Source organism: Thunnus albacares, chromosome 4 (assembly GCF_914725855.1).
Source record: "Thunnus albacares chromosome 4, fThuAlb1.1, whole genome shotgun sequence".
Lineage (NCBI taxonomy): Eukaryota > Metazoa > Chordata > Actinopteri > Scombriformes > Scombridae > Thunnus > Thunnus albacares.
The window spans coordinates 19249538-19269036 of record NC_058109.1 but is presented as its reverse complement, the minus strand read 5'-3'; the positions used below and the strand labels follow the sequence as shown (position 1 = coordinate 19269036).

General features: G+C 39.3%; 1 protein-coding gene across 1 annotated transcript in view; it reads right to left on the bottom strand.

Annotated features, from left to right (window-relative positions):
• erc2 (ELKS/RAB6-interacting/CAST family member 2) overlaps positions 1-15717 on the bottom strand; it is a 42704-nt gene extending 26987 nt beyond the window's left edge. The window contains 2 exon segments of the mRNA XM_044347848.1: positions 9507-10313; positions 15264-15717. Coding sequence (XP_044203783.1) covers positions 9507-10178 — 672 coding nt within the window. The 5' untranslated portion in view covers positions 10179-10313; positions 15264-15717.
• Between the last annotated feature and the right edge of the window lie 3782 nt (positions 15718-19499).

Genomic DNA, 19499 nt, shown 5'->3' with positions numbered 1-19499 from the left:
CTTTTACAATGAAATTGCATTCAAATCTTACTTAAGTAAAAGTACAGAAGTATTGGCAGCAAAATTATGAAGATCAGGTGTTTTATGTATGAAATACTGATCAGAAAAGTAGCTTATAAATATAGCTGTGAAAATAAATTGTGTGGTGAAAAAAGTACAATATTTACCACTGAAATGTAGTGGAGTAGAAGTGGAAATACTTAAGTAAAGTACAAGTACTTAAGTACAGTACTAGAGTAAATGTACTTTGTTACGTTTAACCACTGTGTGCTTTATACTGTATGTTGTAATGTGTATAGGTGCGCTGGTTCTGGGTTTAGGGGATCAATGTTATGGCTGAGTTTCTGTCACAAATTGACTCAGGCTTTGTCTTACCTATTAATATTTTCTTCCATCTGATATCTCCAGAGAACAACTAAGATCAATTCATGTCCAGGAAATGGCCCAATCAAGGTTTATTGGGGTGGAAACAGATTCTTAAACTGAAATTAATACCATTTACAGGCAGTCTGAGGTTGTAGGGTTTGTGGTACTAGAGGGGGATGGAACACCAGACACATTTGCAGTGACATATTTAGACAAAGTAATCACTCTCTGTAACTTTAAAGTGTCTATAGGGGAACATATAAATATAAAAATAGAAATATGAGGGTTCACAGGACAAGGAGGCAGGCTGAACTGCTGGAAATATTTCACTTTCATGGGAGATTCATAGGAGAGAGGAGGTTGTATGGTGCAAAGGGTTTGCCAGGTGTCTGAAAATACACGCCACACTGAAAGGTGACTCTATGTTGTGCACGCAACAAGTGGTGCAAACATAGGGACAAACCTTGGTTCTCCTGGCGTCCAGCAGCTGCAGAGCATGGGCAGAATGAACAGAAAAACAAATGTATGGTAAAAACAGAGCATCGGAGCATGATGCAACAGAGACGGATGATCAACACAAACCAGCCAGAGTTTAAAATGACAGCCACTCGTCAGTCTGCCCCGCTGTCAGTTTATCCACTTTCAGCCCTCAGTCAGTACATCATATTCACAAAATTCCTACAGACAAAATATGACATTACTGAGATGACCTTTCTGGAAAGAGATGAAGTCAAGGTTTGAAATGGTTTCAAAAATGGCTCCAATCAACCACCATGATATTACATGAACGGATATTAGATTAGATGGTCTAATATTAGTATTAGTAGTAGTGGTAGCAGCATCAGTAGTAACACTGATAGTAATAGTAGTAGTATAAATAATATTAGTAGCAGTAGTAGTGATCAGATAATGATGTGATGAGATGAGGTACAGTATTAATGTTGCTGTAGTGATGTTAAATTAATTTATGTCATATTGTGGAGCTGAAAAAAATGTTATATTGTGAAGCTGAAATAATTTGTTGATTAACTAATTAATGGATCGACAGAAAATGAACAGCAACTGTTTTTGTAACTGATTAATCATTTAAGTAACTTTTCAAACAAAAATTCAAAACATTCTCTGGTTGCAGCTTCTCAAAAATGAATATGTGCTGCTTTTCTTTGATTTATGAGATGCCACTTTGGGTTTTAGGACACTGCAATGGGTATTTACAGACCAGAATAATTGATATTGAAAATAATAATTAGTTGCAGCTTTAATTTATTGACACTATTAAGACAGCATAGTAAAAAGCAATATATTGATTGATGTTTGGAGGCTCATGAAACATAATTAAAAGACAAATACCAAAGCAGACAACTAAATCCACGTTTCCTTCCCTCCACTTCCTCAGTACAGAACAGTGGAGCATTTGCTCTTCCGACCATCAGGGGGCAGTGTTTCTATTAGCAGAAGGAGCTGATGCACTTTCTGCTGACTGCAGGACTGCTGCCATCTTCAACAGTGGTGGTCACACTCCCCTTGTGCGAGTCAGTGCCATTTGGTCCAGCAACAGAAACCACTTTGTGTTTCTCTAATTTTCTATTTCACACTGAGTGTAGTTCATTCATTTACATACACAGGATGTCAACTACTCACATCCCTACTGTCAGCACTTGAAATGCAACCAAATTTTACATTAAAGAAAGGATCCACACACTGTCCTCAAACTTGCAACTAGAACATTTTATGGACAAACAAATAACATTTCAATCCAACAAGGATCTCACTCATACATGTGGAATAATTCTTCACTAAATAATTATTTTCCACAATGTACAGAAAATCCTTTCCAACGTTCCTTCTTAATCATAAAAATGTTTGTTCAATATTGCTAGAATATTGTGGGGAAAAAAGTGGTTTCCTTTATGAGTTATAACCATGTAGAGAGAAAAAAAAAGCAAATATTGGCTGCTACTCCTTACTTACACAAAATCAAATTAATATGGCAGAGAGCAATATTCAATCAGTTAAACCAAAACCTTTTTTTCACCCCATTTCTCTCTCCTCAGATCTTCCTTCTCAGCCATCTCACCTGATACTGCCCCCTCTCCCTTCCTCTCATTACTCCCTCTCTCTGCCCTGATCAATAACCTGCCGTCTTGGAACTAAACTGCAGGAGACAGTCCAATGATTCCATTTGCATAATTGCACTCTGAGTTAAATGACTATATGGCCTTTGCTGCTTAACCCCCACGCCGCCCCACCCCACCCCACCCCACCCATCAATAGCAGAACTGTACTAGTTCCTGTGAGTCAGTCATGACTCAGCGGATATTGGCATTGCGGTCACCCTGCCCCAAGAGAAGGCTTCTCTTTCACTGCATATCCTGAAAATGAGCTTCCAGGGGTTTTTACAGAAGGAGGGAGATGTTGAGCTACAGTACTTCCTCCCTAACTGACACCTGGGGCAGCCAGGGGTAACTGGCTGTCATAAATCCTTTTGTGCAGAAAAACAAAATCCTTCTGAGAGTTACAATAGACAAGACAAGAAGGAGAAGTATTCTGCCACCCTCCAACAATGATAAAAAGCTTAAAAATACCAAAAGCTGTGTCTACTTAAATGCAGATTAATAATGCGTACAGCAGCACACTGCAGGTTTGATTTTTCACAATGTTTGTTTTGTCACATGGTAAAAATTATAGACTATGAGTCTACAGGCATGCTTGCGGCATCTTACTTTAGCATGTTAGCATGCTAATATTTGCTGATTAGCAATAAACACAAAGTACAACTGAGACAGGTGGGAAATTTCCTTAGTTTTTCAAGTATTTGGACAAATTACAATTTTGACTTGATGATGACGCTATTGTAGATGATCATAAAACTTGTTATTTTATCCTGTATTAGTGTCTGTTCCAAATTTCATGAGAATCCAGTCAATAGTTAGATTAGATGTCAGGGGATCACTTAAGTCTTTGGGATACATCGTCTCAGGACAATAATCATCTTTACAAAATTTCATAGAAATCCATCTGATAGTTGTTGAGATATTTCAGTCTAAACTAAAGTGATGGACCAACAGACAAACCATGACTAAAAATGTGTTGTGTAATCAGACATTAACACTGTTAACACAATAAATCTGCTACTCTGTACCCAGATTGATAATCAAAGCTGTCAACATTCAGCTCTTCTAGCAGGTGGCACAGGCATGTGTGGTATACTGTACATGTGAGTGTGTGTTAGTAAGAGTGGGTGTTTGCATTAGACAGATGGACAGCTCCAAAGCGCTTAGTCAGAGCAGCCTACTGCTCACTAATTCTCTATGTTGTATGTCGTGATGGCTGACAATATACAATTACACCCACAGCCATGCCAGAAAATGTTGCATTTCTTCATCTCCCCTCAGCTAAAAGAAAGTTAGAGAACGACGTGAATGCAGAAATCTGAGACATTCAGGAAAGCACACAAGAGTTACGTAACACTGAATACTGAATGATATTTTCTTTATGGTACTTTTAAGTGCTCACCAAGTGTGCATAAGGTCATTTATAATATCTTTTATTTATATACCGGTTTATCATTTGAAGAATATATGATGTGCCAGAGCAGATAGTAGAAGCAACTGCAATACTTCAGATCATTATTCAGTTTGATAAAGCTGGCGCCTATCTTTAGGCTTCCTTTAATTTACTGGGTGTCAGAGTGTCACAGTGAGTAATATTCAGTTCACACACACACACATGGACACACATAGTTTTTCATTTCAGCATTTACATAACTAAGTCTTTAAAAGATGGCACTAACAATATTGATGATGATGAATCCTACTATTCACAGCACTAATAAAGGTGTTAAAGTCTGAATAGTAATTCAACTAAAACATCAGTTTTGATAATGCTTGATATTAGTGCAGCCTTTAATACTGTTGACCAAAAAACACTTGACAGAAAAAAGTGGGTGAGGTTATTATGAACAGACCTCATTTGGTTCAGATCATATCTCGAAGAAAGAGGCTATGCTTTTGCGATTGGTGATCATAAATCTGAGCTGATCACCATGATGTAGAGTTCACCAGGGTTCAATTCTTGGGTCTCTATTATTCAACCCATACATGCTCTCTCTTGGTCAACTAATATATGGCAATAACTTTGCAGCTACACAGACAACATTCTTTGCCTTGTTGCATTTGTAGCAACATACAACTTACTACTGCATGTATTTCTGGTCTATTAATATTTTTGTCTATTTGTATTTTATTTAATTTTATCTATGTTTTAAAATCTGATTTTAGTTTATTTGATTGATTTTCGTGTGTTTTTCATTGCTTATCGATTGCTTATTATTATATTGATTTTTTTCATATAGTGTGAAGCACTTTGAATTGGCTGTGTTTGAAAAGTGCAACATAAATAAGCCACCTTGCCTTACAATAGTAATACTATAAATTATTTCTAAAAAAAATATTTACAATGTGCTTTTTATGTACATACAGTTTGTTCAAAAGGTATATTTTTTTTGTTTTTTAAAGATTATTTTTGGGCATTTTTTCCCTTTACTATAATTGACAGTACTGTATATACTGTAGTAAAGAGGCAAGCAGGAAATGTAAGGAGAGAAAAGGGAATAATGTGCAAAAGTCCCCCGAGCCACATTCATTCAGGGACCTTGCAGTTATGTTGTGTCCTAGACCCATTAGCCACCAAGACATCCACATTTTTTTCTTCAATATTTTTAATTGCTGCACTGGGATATCAACCACTATAACACAGCGTACACAGCTAACATCCATTAGGCCCTTAGACACATGCACTATGAAAAACAACTTGCTGCTCCTCTTATTTAGTATTGAATTTTTCTCTTCCAGTGATGCTAAATACTCAGTGATACACAGCATCTGGGTAATGACGAGGTGAAGATGTATAATTTCAATGTGATTTTGCATGAAAACCAGACAGTCAGTGTACCAGTGCAGGCAATCAATAAACCATTCAAACCATTCAAATAAATATAAAGGCTTAGTCTCATCTGCAGCAATGTCACCAAATTACGGCCTTTCAAATCACAAAACCATTGTCACATGGGTGTTGATTCAAAGCAATGTTCAGGGTAAACAGCATTTGGTTCAAGCTGTATTTTATCCTTATTGACTGTATGAAAGCACATCACTGTCGGCATCCTAAAGCCGAGACAGAGAGTCGCTAGGAGCTCTACACCATGAGGAGCAGAGGAACAATAGGGACAATGATCCTAAATATGTGGCGTTCAATACTGCAAACACCCGGCAAAACACGTGTTCTTCTCAGAGTGCCTCATTCCTGCATATTATCTACTTTCTAGGAAACATTAATCTTACAATTTCAAATATTATGAATCTTAATGAATAATATCACAAATGTTCTTTAATCAAGTGTCTCCTTAACACTGATGAGGTAATAGGTGATGTTTCAATATATTGTGTGAATAAAGTGAAAGTGCAGCAGAAAAGCGTGAAATGCATTTATGTCCACCTTTTTTTTCTCTGATTAAATGAAAAATAGTTTTTTTTATTGGACTCTGCATCGACTTGTTCAGATGGATGTGTTTGCACTGTTGGCATTGCTCTGATCTAATGTAAAACAGACCTTAACATGTCTCATCTCATTCTTTCATCCTCCACTCTCATCTCAACCTTACCAGCCTTGCTCTCTATAAATGTTTCCCTGCTTCTCTGCATTTCATCTCATCTTGTTCAGATCAAATCGGGGGGGAGACTTCTCATTTCTTCACCTTCCGGTCCTCTAGAGGAGGTAGCAGCCATCTTATGTGCTCAGATGGGAGGTGGCTGCCAAAGGAAGGATCCATGGCTGTGACTTTTCAAGTGATATTTCCTATGTCCACATTAGCTCACTGTGTCGTGACATAGCCGAAAACATCAATACCTTTGTTGATCAAGTATATGTGACTGCTGCAAACTTGTTTGCCACCCACTGAACAGAGCTAAATGTCAACTCAGCTGCCTAAATGCTCATTGTGAACAGTGTGCACACCTGCTGCATCACCGGATCTATGAATCATACGTGCAAATGAGTAATTGTGACTTCACCTCTCCCACACGCTACAGTATACAGACTGGTGGTGATGTATAAATCTCTGCACATACATTAGTAGTTGGCACAACTACAAAAGAGTGACATCTAATTGAAAATGCAGACATTTCTGTTCACACATATGTACAGTACAGTATACACACATACTAAACTAAGCATAGCAGGTATCACATTACTATTCCTGGCATACAGTTAACTCACTCCCACTCTGTTCATATGTTCATTCCTTTTATTGCTCAGACATGTAACAAGCAGCAGTTTACAGTAAAGAATGTCATGTCTGAGGCATGAAATCCATGCGCAGACAGAGCAGCGTGATATGGGAGACTCAGCCACCATTTTGGCGATTGCGTTGATGAGGGCTAACTGGGTGGCTGAGCAGCAGTGGTCATGACTCAGTCAGATATGGTACGCTCTAGCTCACACACTTGCCTCTAGCAGCCCTTGTCCAGCTTCCACACGACAAAAAATTCTTCTGAATTTAAATCAGACAGTTCAGCATTATAACAGACAGTGCCAGTCGCATAGTACATTAAAAATGAGTCTTAAAACAGTCCTGAGCTAATCATACCTCTAGCCATGACCATCGACTATTTTGACTAAAGCTCTGCAGGCTATGTGTGGTATTTCACTCATTGTGGAGTCTGTGCTATACAAAACAGATGAAAGAGTAACCCTAATGCCTGAATGGTTTTCTTATTCTCCTAAGATGTGGTACAAAGAAGCAAATCTTATTTTTCACAAGATAAATAATACACAGTATTTACTCAAGCTAATAGAAGCCTGAGGCACTTGATGCAATTGTATAAGGCTGCCACAAGACAGACGTAATGATTGGCCTGAAATTACTCCATTATTAATGAGACAATTTGCTCCTCAGTCAGCCTCTCAACAAGCCCGATGGGTGTGACCAAACCATTGCACTGTAAGTACACACTTACATAAGGACGCCTCACACGCTAGAAATCAAGATAGAAAAGGCCAATTATAGTAACAAGGCACATCTGCCTTTTATTAGCCAGCATACTTCATTAATTAACCCTACCAAGAGAGATATAAATATCATCCGGTGCAGAGTCAGGGCTAACGCTGATGGACAAGGCTGAGGATAAAAAAAGAGTCAGCTCTTTGTATGGAGCTCAAAGGCCTGAAAGCCCACACTGTACAGCTTTCATATTCTGCTGGACACATTCCTGCAGTGTATGAGGCCAATATATACAAGGATCCACGCTGTGTATTTAATAGCACAGACAATAAGTGAAATGATGAATGGCTCTGGCCCTGTCAGTGACAGTGCTGGTTTAGCTTGAACAGGCACAGTCTCTTCCCAAACACTGTTCCTATATATTTTCATGAATCATAAAGCTATGATCCCCCCCGCTGGGGATCGCCAGCAGGTAAAACCATCCGATTGTGAGGCAGAGAGCTCAACACTTTCCCCTTTAACAGCATGGCACAGCTTCAGGGACAAGCTGGCAAATGGTAGCCTCTTTAAACTCCAGTGAAAGCAGGTGAAGCCAGATACAATTTTTTTAGAGGGGGGATGTTCGACTGCAAGCAGACATGCACAAAGACAGGACTAATATGAGGGTCACACTAATGGTATCCTGCTATGACCTTGAAGGGCGTAGTGACAGTGTCTGCCGCTTTGAGTAATGAGTGGTCTACTGCCTGCTCAATTTCTGACATCACCGAATATCACTCAGGCAGAGAGACAGAAACGTAGACAGACTGGCACAAAGACCACAACCAGCTGGCAAAAATTCAGCCTTTACGTTGCTTGAGGCGTCGTGCAATTTGCTGCATCATGCCACAGCCTGCCTCAAAAAGAAAGAAAAAGAAAAACACTGTAGAGCTCAGTCTGACCAGTCAAGCAATACGCTGACCTATTCCACAATACCTTGTGTCGTGCACTTTTACTTGCAAGCTGAAAAATCAAACTGCACTACATTTCAGGTAGCGATTTCCTTCCAATCTATAGAGAAGAAATTATTTACTGATGAAAACATGAAAATTGCCTAAATTAGGGTGACACAGCATTTTACCATATTAAATGCAAAATCACTTTAGGCTTCCAAGAGTAGTAAATTATGTTCAGCTGACATCTACATTATTTCCAGTGTATCTAACACTAAATTAATAATAATCAGTTAGAAAATACGTACACGGTGCAGTGAGAAGAATTAAAAAGAAGCTGTGGTTTGGTATTTTTCTGGATTTAGTAAAAGAGAAAATAAACATATGAGCTTTATACCATATTTGAAGACAGTGACGGCCAGATGAATAGAGGTAGACAGAGAGAGATGATCAAAGTCAGAGTGAGTATATGAAAGATGGTGGAAAAGGAAAAAGAGAGACAAACAGAGAGAGAGAGAGAAAGAAACACAGACAGAGAGTGTTTAAGTGTCCTTGGCATTTGTCTCTGGGCCTTGTGCCTACTTTTGTCACTAACTGATTTAACTGGGTCATGACTACACCCCTACACTGAAGCAAGCAGAAAAACCCTTTGACATCTCACACTCTGGGTCCAATCTGATAATAACCTTTGACAATAAAATAAATCAGTGTTACAACCAGGTTTGTGTTAAAAAGCGACTGTATACAGTGGTTTCATACACTACAAGGCACATGCTGTGTACAGTTGAGGATTTAAAACATATGCTGAATCAAATTACATCAGTAGATCAGTTCAGATGTCAAAAAACGAGATTACGGAAAACTAGATTATATGGTTTTATATTTCCTGTGGCTCAAGTGGTCTCTCTGACATTGATTTTAAGGAGTACTCGGTGAGGAGAGTGTGTGTTAAATATTTATGTACACAAAGAACTCTTTCCAGAAAGGTTTCCACAATGATTGAAAAACATGACTGACTGCAATAATTCTTTGAGATCTCAGACTGAGGATGACAATGGTCTATTGCAGAAAAGAGAATGGTAAAAGCGGAGACAGACACATCAAAAAAGACAATACTTGAAAAAATAGAAAGACAGACTAGCAGCAACTGCAACTACAATTTACTGCAGTAATGAGTGGATTATGACAGCTGAGAGGACCACTCTCACCTGGTTCTCCTCATGAGTGACTCTCATCTGCTCCTTAAGGATTGATGTGCGTGCTGCCTCTTCTTTCCTCATTATCCGCTCCTTCTTCAGCTCAGGACTCCAGAAGCTTTTGATGCTGTTGGTAGAAGATCCCAACTTACTGTCCTTCAGGTCAAGCTCCCTGCGCAGCAGCTCATTCTCCCTCTGCATCTCCCTGAGCTGGGCCTGCATCTCCAGCAGCTCCCCCCCACTGCCCCGCACCGCCTGCCTCAGCAGAGCGGAGGGCACCCCCTGGTGGTGGTGGGGGTGCAGCATGGAGAGGGAGCCCAGGTCACTGTAAGACAGAAGGTCAGCATGGGGCAGCCCCACTGAAGCGATGTTGGGACTGCTGCCCATGGCTGTGACGCGGCCCCCGTACATGGCCCGGCTGGTGGCACGACCCAGAGTCATAGTGCCTTTTGGGTAGGTGGCAGTTGAGCCCACGCCCTCGTGGTCGCTCAGGTACATGGGCCCCGAAGTGGCATAGGCAGCGTTGAGGGACTGGATGTTCTCCATGGAGAGCGTCTTGCCCCCCGCACCACCCCCGCCCCCGCTGTTGGCCCTCCGATGGCCCAGTCTGGGGGACCTTGGCAGGCGCGGGGACCGTGCGGGGCTGCTCTCTATATGGCCTACAGCTCTGGCACTGCCGTACATGTCCTGTGAATCGGCGGTGTAGCCACCAGAGGGTCCTTAACAGGGGCGCGCTGAAATGAGACTGCTCTGACTCTCTGAACTGCACATGGGTGACTTATTTCATGCCTTAATAGGTGGAGCACATCAAAATCAGATCTGAGGAAACAGGAGAGAAGCACCTGTTAGATGAACAAAAACAGTTTTTATGTGTCAGATGAAAGCCACAGAAAAACACTTCAAACTTTAAAAAAAACACATTTTCCCTGCATGATGAAGAAAGAAATAGTTCTGTTCGCTTTAAGACTGTACGTGGCAAAATCAGCAACAAACTGTCACATTTTATGTGGCTCCTATTTCAAATGGCCACAGCATCAATGAATTCCCAGCAACATCCTGGATTTCCCACTGGCCAACATTTATCTAAATCCCATTAATGCTGCTGATAAAGTCCGGAAAGACAATACAGCTTTACAACCATGCAGTACATTAGCTAAATAATAGACTAATTAAAACACTGGATATTATATCTTATTTCACATTAGTCTGTTCTGATCAATAATGGTCAAGTGTAAATAAGAGTAAATAATGATATCCATGGAGTAATAACGAAATGCAGAACAAAATGTTCTTATTTAAATGAATCCTGTGAAAAATTTAATCATTCAAATACCACAGTTTTTAGATTAGCAATTAGTTAAAGCGAGCATATTTTGTGCCTCCAGTAAAGATGTATAGACCTTATTAATTAGCAGCTTATGTGCGTGTGATGTTAGCTCCCTAGCTGATCAGATCTTCTTCTGTTTTCTGTGGCGAACACACTGATGTTTGGATACAAGGTTTATTGAAAAGTGTTAGAAACAAAGTGACAGAAACGTAACAGTGCGTGCTGCTACAGTATTCAGAGCACCCGAGCACATCAACAGACACTGTGTTGCACTTGGCAATACAATCAATACAATATCTTCCACTCAATGCAATAAAAATCAGTTATGAAAGACAGCTAACACAATCAGGCTCGTAGCACACAGCATAAAGTAATCCTCTGCAGTATTGTTCTATCTCATAAACACATAAAATGTACAAATTAACATAAACCAGGGACTTGCTATGACTTTATAACCACTGATGTTATGTTACTCACATTATGACTGTGCAGACTTCTGGACTGAGCAGATGTTAGCACTGATCTGATTATACTGATTTTTTTTTGTTCCTGATATTATTGTTGTTTGTTGTGCACTTCAAGAAAAAAATACCTCAAATAATTATATTTTATACATTTCCAAAAAGTTGATTAGCTTAATGAGTTAAACCATAGTATACAAGTATACCATACAGTGGGACTGAAAACTGAAGTAAAATTTACTAGTAATAATTTTAATCAAGATGGGAGATTCAAAGATTTTAAGATACTGCACATCCCACTGGCTGACTAGGAAATAAGAATAGGGAAGGCTGAATTTTTAATGGTGTAATAATGACTCTGAAGCTTCAATATATCACAAGATATAAAGCAGGCAAGCTTGAGATGGCAGGTAATGACAGTGCCATTATTACACCATGGTAGATCATTTTTTTAATGTAAAAAAAAAAAAGAAACAGAGAGAAAACGACAAATGTTGAAGGCAGAGACACAGACATTGAAGTTGTTTATGTCACAAGTTGTCTGGTGATGAATAATGTTGGACTGACTCTGCCATGAAAGTGAACTACGGTACTTTCTCTCCGCTGGTGACACTTGCTGCTCAGACCCAGTTGCCATGGTGACAATGCCTGGGCTAACAGAGATAAAGCACCTCGGTCGTCTCACATACCGGTGGCATAAGTTTCCACAAAGTGCAGAAAAACAACTGTGGCCAAGTGTAGATATTGACATGACATTTATAGGCGTTATCTCGCCAAACATCCTACGTTTGTTTGTTTTAACTTGATGTGTATTATTTTATTTTTCCTTGAGGGACAGATAAATTAACAGCTCATGGCACAGAACAGGTCTCCTCTGTGAATGAAATTCAGTACGATTTCGGATGACAGGAACCCTCAGCTGCACTCACTAAGACATCATCTGTGAGGAAACACTGGGCCAGGGGCGATCACTGCAGCCCAGCAGAGGAGGTCAGAAAGGACACTGTCGTCTCTGTTAGTTATATCAAGTAACAGGTGTCTAGGTATGGGATGACGATGTATAACCATAAAATGGCAGAACAAATCCACCAGAATCTGTTTAAAGGTTTGGACAGGCTTAAGATTTTACATTCATAGCCAATTAATAGTGTAAAATAACTTCTTTTCATCTGTCCCTATGAGAGACAGAGGCAAATTTTACAAACACAGACAAACTCATGAACAACAAACACAGCTGCTCTTATCTGCAGTGGTCAGCTTGCTACAGCAGGCCTGTAAAGTCTGGTTAGTAAATGCAATGGGCAGCACAGACAAACCAACAAAAATACCTTATAATGAATTACAACAACCCTGCAGTACATCCAATTTGGTGTGGCTCATAATGTTTGTTTGTTTTTTTTGTTGATGATTCAACTCAGTGGTCATTTCTGAGGCTGCATTGTGATTTGCACTGTCAAGCATCTTTCAGTGTTTGTGAGGCTTTACTTGCAGTGTCTGTTCCTCTTTGATAACGCAGTTTCTTTTTGTTTAGCATATAGTGTCATGATTTTTTTAGACTTGCTCCTCATCACCACTGATGCACAAACAATTCAGGCTGTGTCTTTTTGTACCACTTAAAGTTGCCTGATGTTACTTTGAAAACATATAAACTGTGTGACTGTTATCAACTACTAACTGGTATTAAACTTCATTATGACTCACTTGTGTAGCAGACTTTGTAATTGTGAATTTACAGGATAATGCCAACTGTGCTGCGCTGTTGGACCATGTGACCATGACGTCCCTGCTTTAATTCCAGCTGGAGACGTTTGTAGCATGTCATTCCCCCTTGCTCCCCATGTTTCCTGTTACTGTCAGATACAGCACCAGTCAAAAGTTCGGACACATCTTCCCATTCCCTTGAATGAGAAAGTGTGTCCAAACTTTTGACTGGTGCTGTATCTAACAACGACACATATGCCAGAAATATTTTCTTCTTTTTTTTTTAAATAGCAATAACAACTAAACAACTAACAGAGGAAAGCTGCATTGCCAGAAAGGATACTTGATGTTTGCTCAACATTACAGACTATGACCACAAAAATGGCACACAGAACCTGCACCTCTGACAGTCTCAAAAAAAAAAACATCTTAACTGCAATTTCTGTATCGTGTGATAAGGTGTCTCTATTTTCTGGCCCCCCAGTGGCACACACTGTGATCACATGAACGTGCCACAGTCTCATATTTTACAGATTGATTTGCCTGGTGCCGTGGAGCATTGATTAACGAAGTGTACAGCGTGAGCAATTTTTAAAATAGTTGTTGATTAATTTTCTGTGTCAAAGTCAAATATTAAATCTTACAACCTCTGAAAGACACAATCAAATCCTACATCATTTTATGTCTCGTAATACATAGCATTACCTTAATCCTTTCATTCTTCTTCTAACTCTGTTCAAACCTCAAATTTCTAATTTATATTGACCAGCTGATTTAATCTCTACATCAGCCATATCTACACAGTGCAAGAGCACATTGCTGAGGGTGTCAGACAGAGGGAAATGGCCAGTATGCAATAAGAGAGTATCATATTATTGCAGAAACAGTGATAATATTGGAGTACCACAAGGGATGCCAGCTGAGAGTAACCCTCCACCCCACCCTTACTGTCTACAGTTGACTACACAAAAGATCTGCAACAAACCTGAAGGAAGAGGCATAAAATGTGTCATCAAACTTGTTTTTAACACATTTTATAATCCATCCTCCATCCATCCATTCTTCTGTAGGCTATAACAGTCTACTTTTCAATCAAATACTGGGTTTGCATAGAGATTTTTGCACTTCATGGCCTTGCACTTCATTTCTGACCAGACATCAAGTGATTATTGTTATCAGGGCCAAAAAACCTCTCATAAATTGCAAGTATAGGGCCACAGGAGAAATTATCACTGGTAATTCAGTGAGCAGTGGTGCGGAAACAGCGGAGAGGATACAGATGTTCTGAAACAATGTTTTCACCACAGGCAGCGCTGAGTAACTGTGGGGTCAGGGAGACTGGTTTTCTATAAGGCGATCCTGACATTTTGAAAGGCAACATGCAGGCATTTTGTTCTTAACTGTCGTGAAGGAGACTACCAGTTAAAATCAGGGCTCTTCGCTTGCGATAATGTGCTTTTTGAGGTCAGAGCCATGTCTAAGGCAGACAAAGGAGGACAATCTTCTATAAATAGCCTTCAATATGGGTTGATAATAGAGACATTTCACATGAAAAGATGAGAAGCACCAACCCTTTCAGTGCGGTGCAGTGAGCACTTGAGCAAGTGCAACACATGCAGCCTCCTCATCACGTATTCTACTACAGAGCCTTAACGCCCCCATGCTTCCCACTGACTCCAATGGTTGGTTGATTAGATGAGAAAATGTTAATGTGCTACTCCAAGTGGCCTGTTCACCCGTCCACCAATGTTCAACGATAGACCTGCTTATAGCTGTATAGCTGTGTCTCCTGAATGAAAAGTGTCTGGAAAAACACTAGAAACGTCTTGGACAGATGTTTATCTTATTATATATAAACCTCTAAGGTCCATTAAAATAGGTGTCCTAATGGTGTGAAAGGCTGAATTACATTTGATGCAGCACAGGAAGCACGACCGTTCAATTGACAGCTCATTGGGCCTACATTTTCGATGGCTCCAGCGTGGTGTACGCGTCGAGCACCTGAATACACCAATGAAATATTAGTCAAACCCGCCGCATCGTTTCAACACGGCTTTAAAATGCAAATTCTCGGGTATCAAGTGAGCACTGAGTGGCTGTGCCAATGCAATCAACCACAGAATGATTATTTAAACGCACATAGCCATATGCTTTTTTTTCTTCCGCCAAGTCGCTCACAAAACGCTCAAAATTGACAGGACAGCTCAGGGATTGTAAGTGTCATTACTTCAAGTATAAACCGCGGATAGAGTGAATGTGAAATAAAGAAAAGAAATATACCTTTATCGATGTTAAATCCTTCCCTTCGCCGCTCTAGACGGCATCTTGTCGCCTCCATTCACCCCAGCAGCCTCTCTCAGCATCCTGCGCTGTCATTGGGCAGCGGACACGCTCTCTCTCCTCCTCTACACACCAGGGAGCAGCATCACCACTACTGTAAGTGACAGCGGGCAGGAGGGGATGGGCGGATGAGATGCGGTGAGCGGCCTGCAATGAATTTCACATCATCTTGATGCTGAATGGGAATCATTACCGTGCGTCCGCTTTCATTACCTGAAGATATCTGAGTATCTTTTTTTTTAGTCGAGCTGTCTGTATTTCCTGTCTCTGATCACTTATTCACCGGAGGATTGCAGGTGCCAGGAAACACGTGATTCGGTGATGTAGTGACAGTACATTTCAGGATAGGTAGGCCTAATTTAAAATGATTTTTGGATCAGTTGTCAAAGCTGTGATTGCACAGTCATCAGCAGCGTTTCTTTGTTTTTAGGTTACGATTTTTTTTTTGCCCTGTAATGAGACTCGCAGGCAGCCCCTCCTCCCACGCTGAGTGCCACCCTCAACAAGCTATGCCGATGTAATACTTGTAGGTTAAAGATGGCTAATGTTAGCGCTATACCAAGAGATTGGCCTGTGGTCTGATAATCCTAAGGATTTGCACATGAGTGAGCAAGCGCTGCCTGACAGGCTGAACTCTGGGTAGCAAAGTCGCTCCTATACTTATGCTGCCATGGTCTATTTTATAATTTCTTGCTCCGTGCTACTCTTGCACATCTGATCCAGTTAATTGTTATTGGCTTAGCTGAAGAAAGAGAATTACCCCAACACTGCTTGCATGAAAGTGGATTAAGTGTGCAGGATGCAGCACATGGAGAGACTCAGTCAGGAAACACTTAATTAATATATAATATCATGTTGTCTGTAAAGGTGACTAAAACGGTCTACTTATTTTTCAGGTCTGATTTTGACATGAGTTGTGTTTTATTATCATCATATAAAAGTTCAGTTTAAACTTGTAAGCAACTCAGAAATGGGACAGATAGTCTTTGGTTTTAAATGAAACAGTTGGAACAATGATACAACAAAAAAGATGTGGCATTTTGTGGGGTCTTTAACAGTGAACCAGCTCCTTCTCAGTATTCATATTCCCAGCATTATGAATAAGATTTGCCTGAGGTTAATTGCAGATCCTGTGAGCTGTTCTGACAGAGGAATTCTGTTACAGCACAAATCAATCTAAACTCATGAAATCACACACTGTGACTTCACCATGAGGTGAGTATGTCCTTCAGAAGTGTTTGAACAGCCTGCAGGTCTTTCCAAAACAAAACAATGTCCCCCTGGCTTCCGTCTTTTCCTCTTGCTCTCGCCTGCCTTCAGGCCTCCTGAAATTAAAGGGATTTTCTTCCACTTTGCATTGTAAACACTGATGCTAAGTATGCTTGACAGGGCCCAAAAGCAGAAGCATCAGCATTTCTGTGCTCTGAACACAAACACACGGACGTACACAAACTCCCTCTCTTTCTCTTTCATGCACACTTATGAATATGACGAGGGAAGAATCCATTTGTTCTCCATTTAATTGAATATCTCTTTCCTCTACTGTATGTTCCACTTAAGTTTCCATTATGAGATCCCAGGAACAAGCAGAACGTAGGTGGTGGCTGGTTAGTAGCAATGTTGCTTTGGATTTGCTGACCCCTTGCAAGACAGTGGAGGCCATTCAGAGTCTTGGCTTCTCTTTCTTCTCACAATTTGACCTGCAATATATTCTTCAGTAGTAGTATGGTCACTGCTGAAGTGCTGCCATGTCAATGCTGTCAGTGCTGCAAATGTCTGGATATTTACAAATTACACCTAAGGTGGGCCCCCAGAAGTTGAATTACAAAACATCCCAGTGATAATTAAGAGAGTAAATGTTTTCCTCTCAAAAAGTGTGAATTATTACCTCTTATATAGGAGAGTCATACTAGGGAGGATTTTAAATCCCTGAATAAAAACTTATCAAACAAAGAAATGAAGTGTCATATCTATTTCCTTTTTATGTTTGCATTTACTGTGACATAATTGAACAAAAACATATGATAAATGACAATTATTAAGCTTTTTGTCTTCAATAACTGACTGTACAAATCACTGTCATTAGTTTTCATGAGGAGCTTTTTCTTTTTTGAGATGGAAATGCACTGTCCACACAAAAATGAAAAACAATCAACTGTTATGTTTGTAGTATTGTCAGGTCTATTCAGCCCTGTGCTGGACAACACTGAATGCAATACACTGATTTGTTTTTTCTGTTGTGATTGGATTTAACTATGGCATGGGAAATAAATGTCACAATGAAAAACAATTCATTCAGTTATTAAAGACAAAAAACTAAATAATTGTCATTTAACATATATGTTTCATTTAATTATGACACAGCAGATGCATAAAAATACAAACACATATAATAACATACATAGTTGTTTTTTTTTTTTAAACTATTATTTCTTTATTTTATTTGTTTTTATTTTTGCAAAGAGTCAGGCTAAACTTGTAGTTGTGAAAAGATCAGTTTTCAGATCAGAATTACATACCCTTAAATTATTCTTACCCTTACGAAGCTAATCCACAAAATTGTTTTAAACCACAAAGTTGTGTTTTGAATGATCTTTTGCATTCACCCTCACACTCCTGACATTTTTTTTTTTTGGTGTTGTGTTTTGTTTTGTTGATGCCTTTACTTTTATGTGGTAATTTGCTGTCTTGTTTGGCCTCTGAAATAAGTAATTACTTATTAAATGAGATTAGGAATGACTTGAGGCCAAAAAACGATGCTGATGAGAACGGAAGTAGACAAGCCTCCATTATTGTGGTGGCACATCACTTGCGAAACATGGATGTATTATAATACATCCATGTTTCAAACTCGTGTTTAACACTGTTAAATGTATGGAATTTCACTTTTTAAGTGTTTTTCCTAAGAAAATTTTACAGGAGATCTAATAGAACCCAGACAGTGAAAATATAGTCATCAAACGTCATTAAAGTAAAGGTTACAATCTACAACTTTTCAACAAGATGTAGTCCAGTGTTAACAGACAGGTAGACGTCTTTTCTTGGCTATCAGCTGCTCCAACAGTAAACTTAAACAATGGGGGAAAAAACGGAAAGTAAAATCACAAGTTTCCCTTAAATCCTCATGTTTTGATGGTAATCTGAGCTGTAACCAGGCTGATGGTGAGCCACCCTGCTGCTAGCTTGGTACCATGTTTCCTGGCTGCAATTATTTTCCCAGCATTATGTGTTTCTGATTTTTGTTAAATAATGTATATCTTCTGATTTTATTAAATTATGTTTATCTTCTGATTACAAGGCGAGAAATAATAAAGTTTGATCATTTAAATCACAAGCTAGCATGTAATTTCTGCTTAGTTTAAGTCCACACAGAGCTTTGACCTCCAGGCTGTGGATGTCAAACAAGAGTACACTAATGTCATTTTTTCCACCAAAGCCTTTGTCATAACCAATTTCAGACTACTATTTAGCCAAAATGCGAGCTAACACAGCCAAGTTAGTTTAGCTAGCTGGGTAAAATTTAGCCCAGTTTGCACCTCTGTTTTATTAGCATAAATTCTCTTAAGATAACAGAAATGAAAAACAGAAGGTTTTGTTCTGAAGGTATTTCCAGAGTCACCAAAGACTCTCCTAACCATTTGAATGAAAAATGTTCCATCCACTGAATAATAATAATAAAAAAAGAAGAGTCTTTGGGGATTCTGAAAACACAATCAAAACAGACAAAGCAGTGTTTTTTAACAACCTTCAGGGTTTTTAACGATTAGTGTTATCTTTCAGAAAATTGTTACCTCTGTGCGACCCAAATGTCTGCTGATACATGGGTGACATAATTGGGCTAGGTATCAGTAGCATGTGTGGCCTTGTTGAGCTAAATAAAAGAAGTATGTTTCTATGCATGTGTGCTACGTGTTATTTACAGCCTCTGGTCCATTCAGAATTACTTTAAAAGTGTTGTTGCCGGAGCTAACAAAGGCTAATTGGTTAATTTTGTTAGCAAGTTGAGCTACTTGCTGAAGAGAAGCAGGGGGCAATTGGAGTGAGTTAATGAATAAAAGTGACATGATATCATGAAATAATATTATAATAGGAGGGAAATGTCATTATGACATAAAACAGACTTTAAATAAATAATATTTAGAAATTTTTGAAAAACTATAATAATTGAAATAAAAC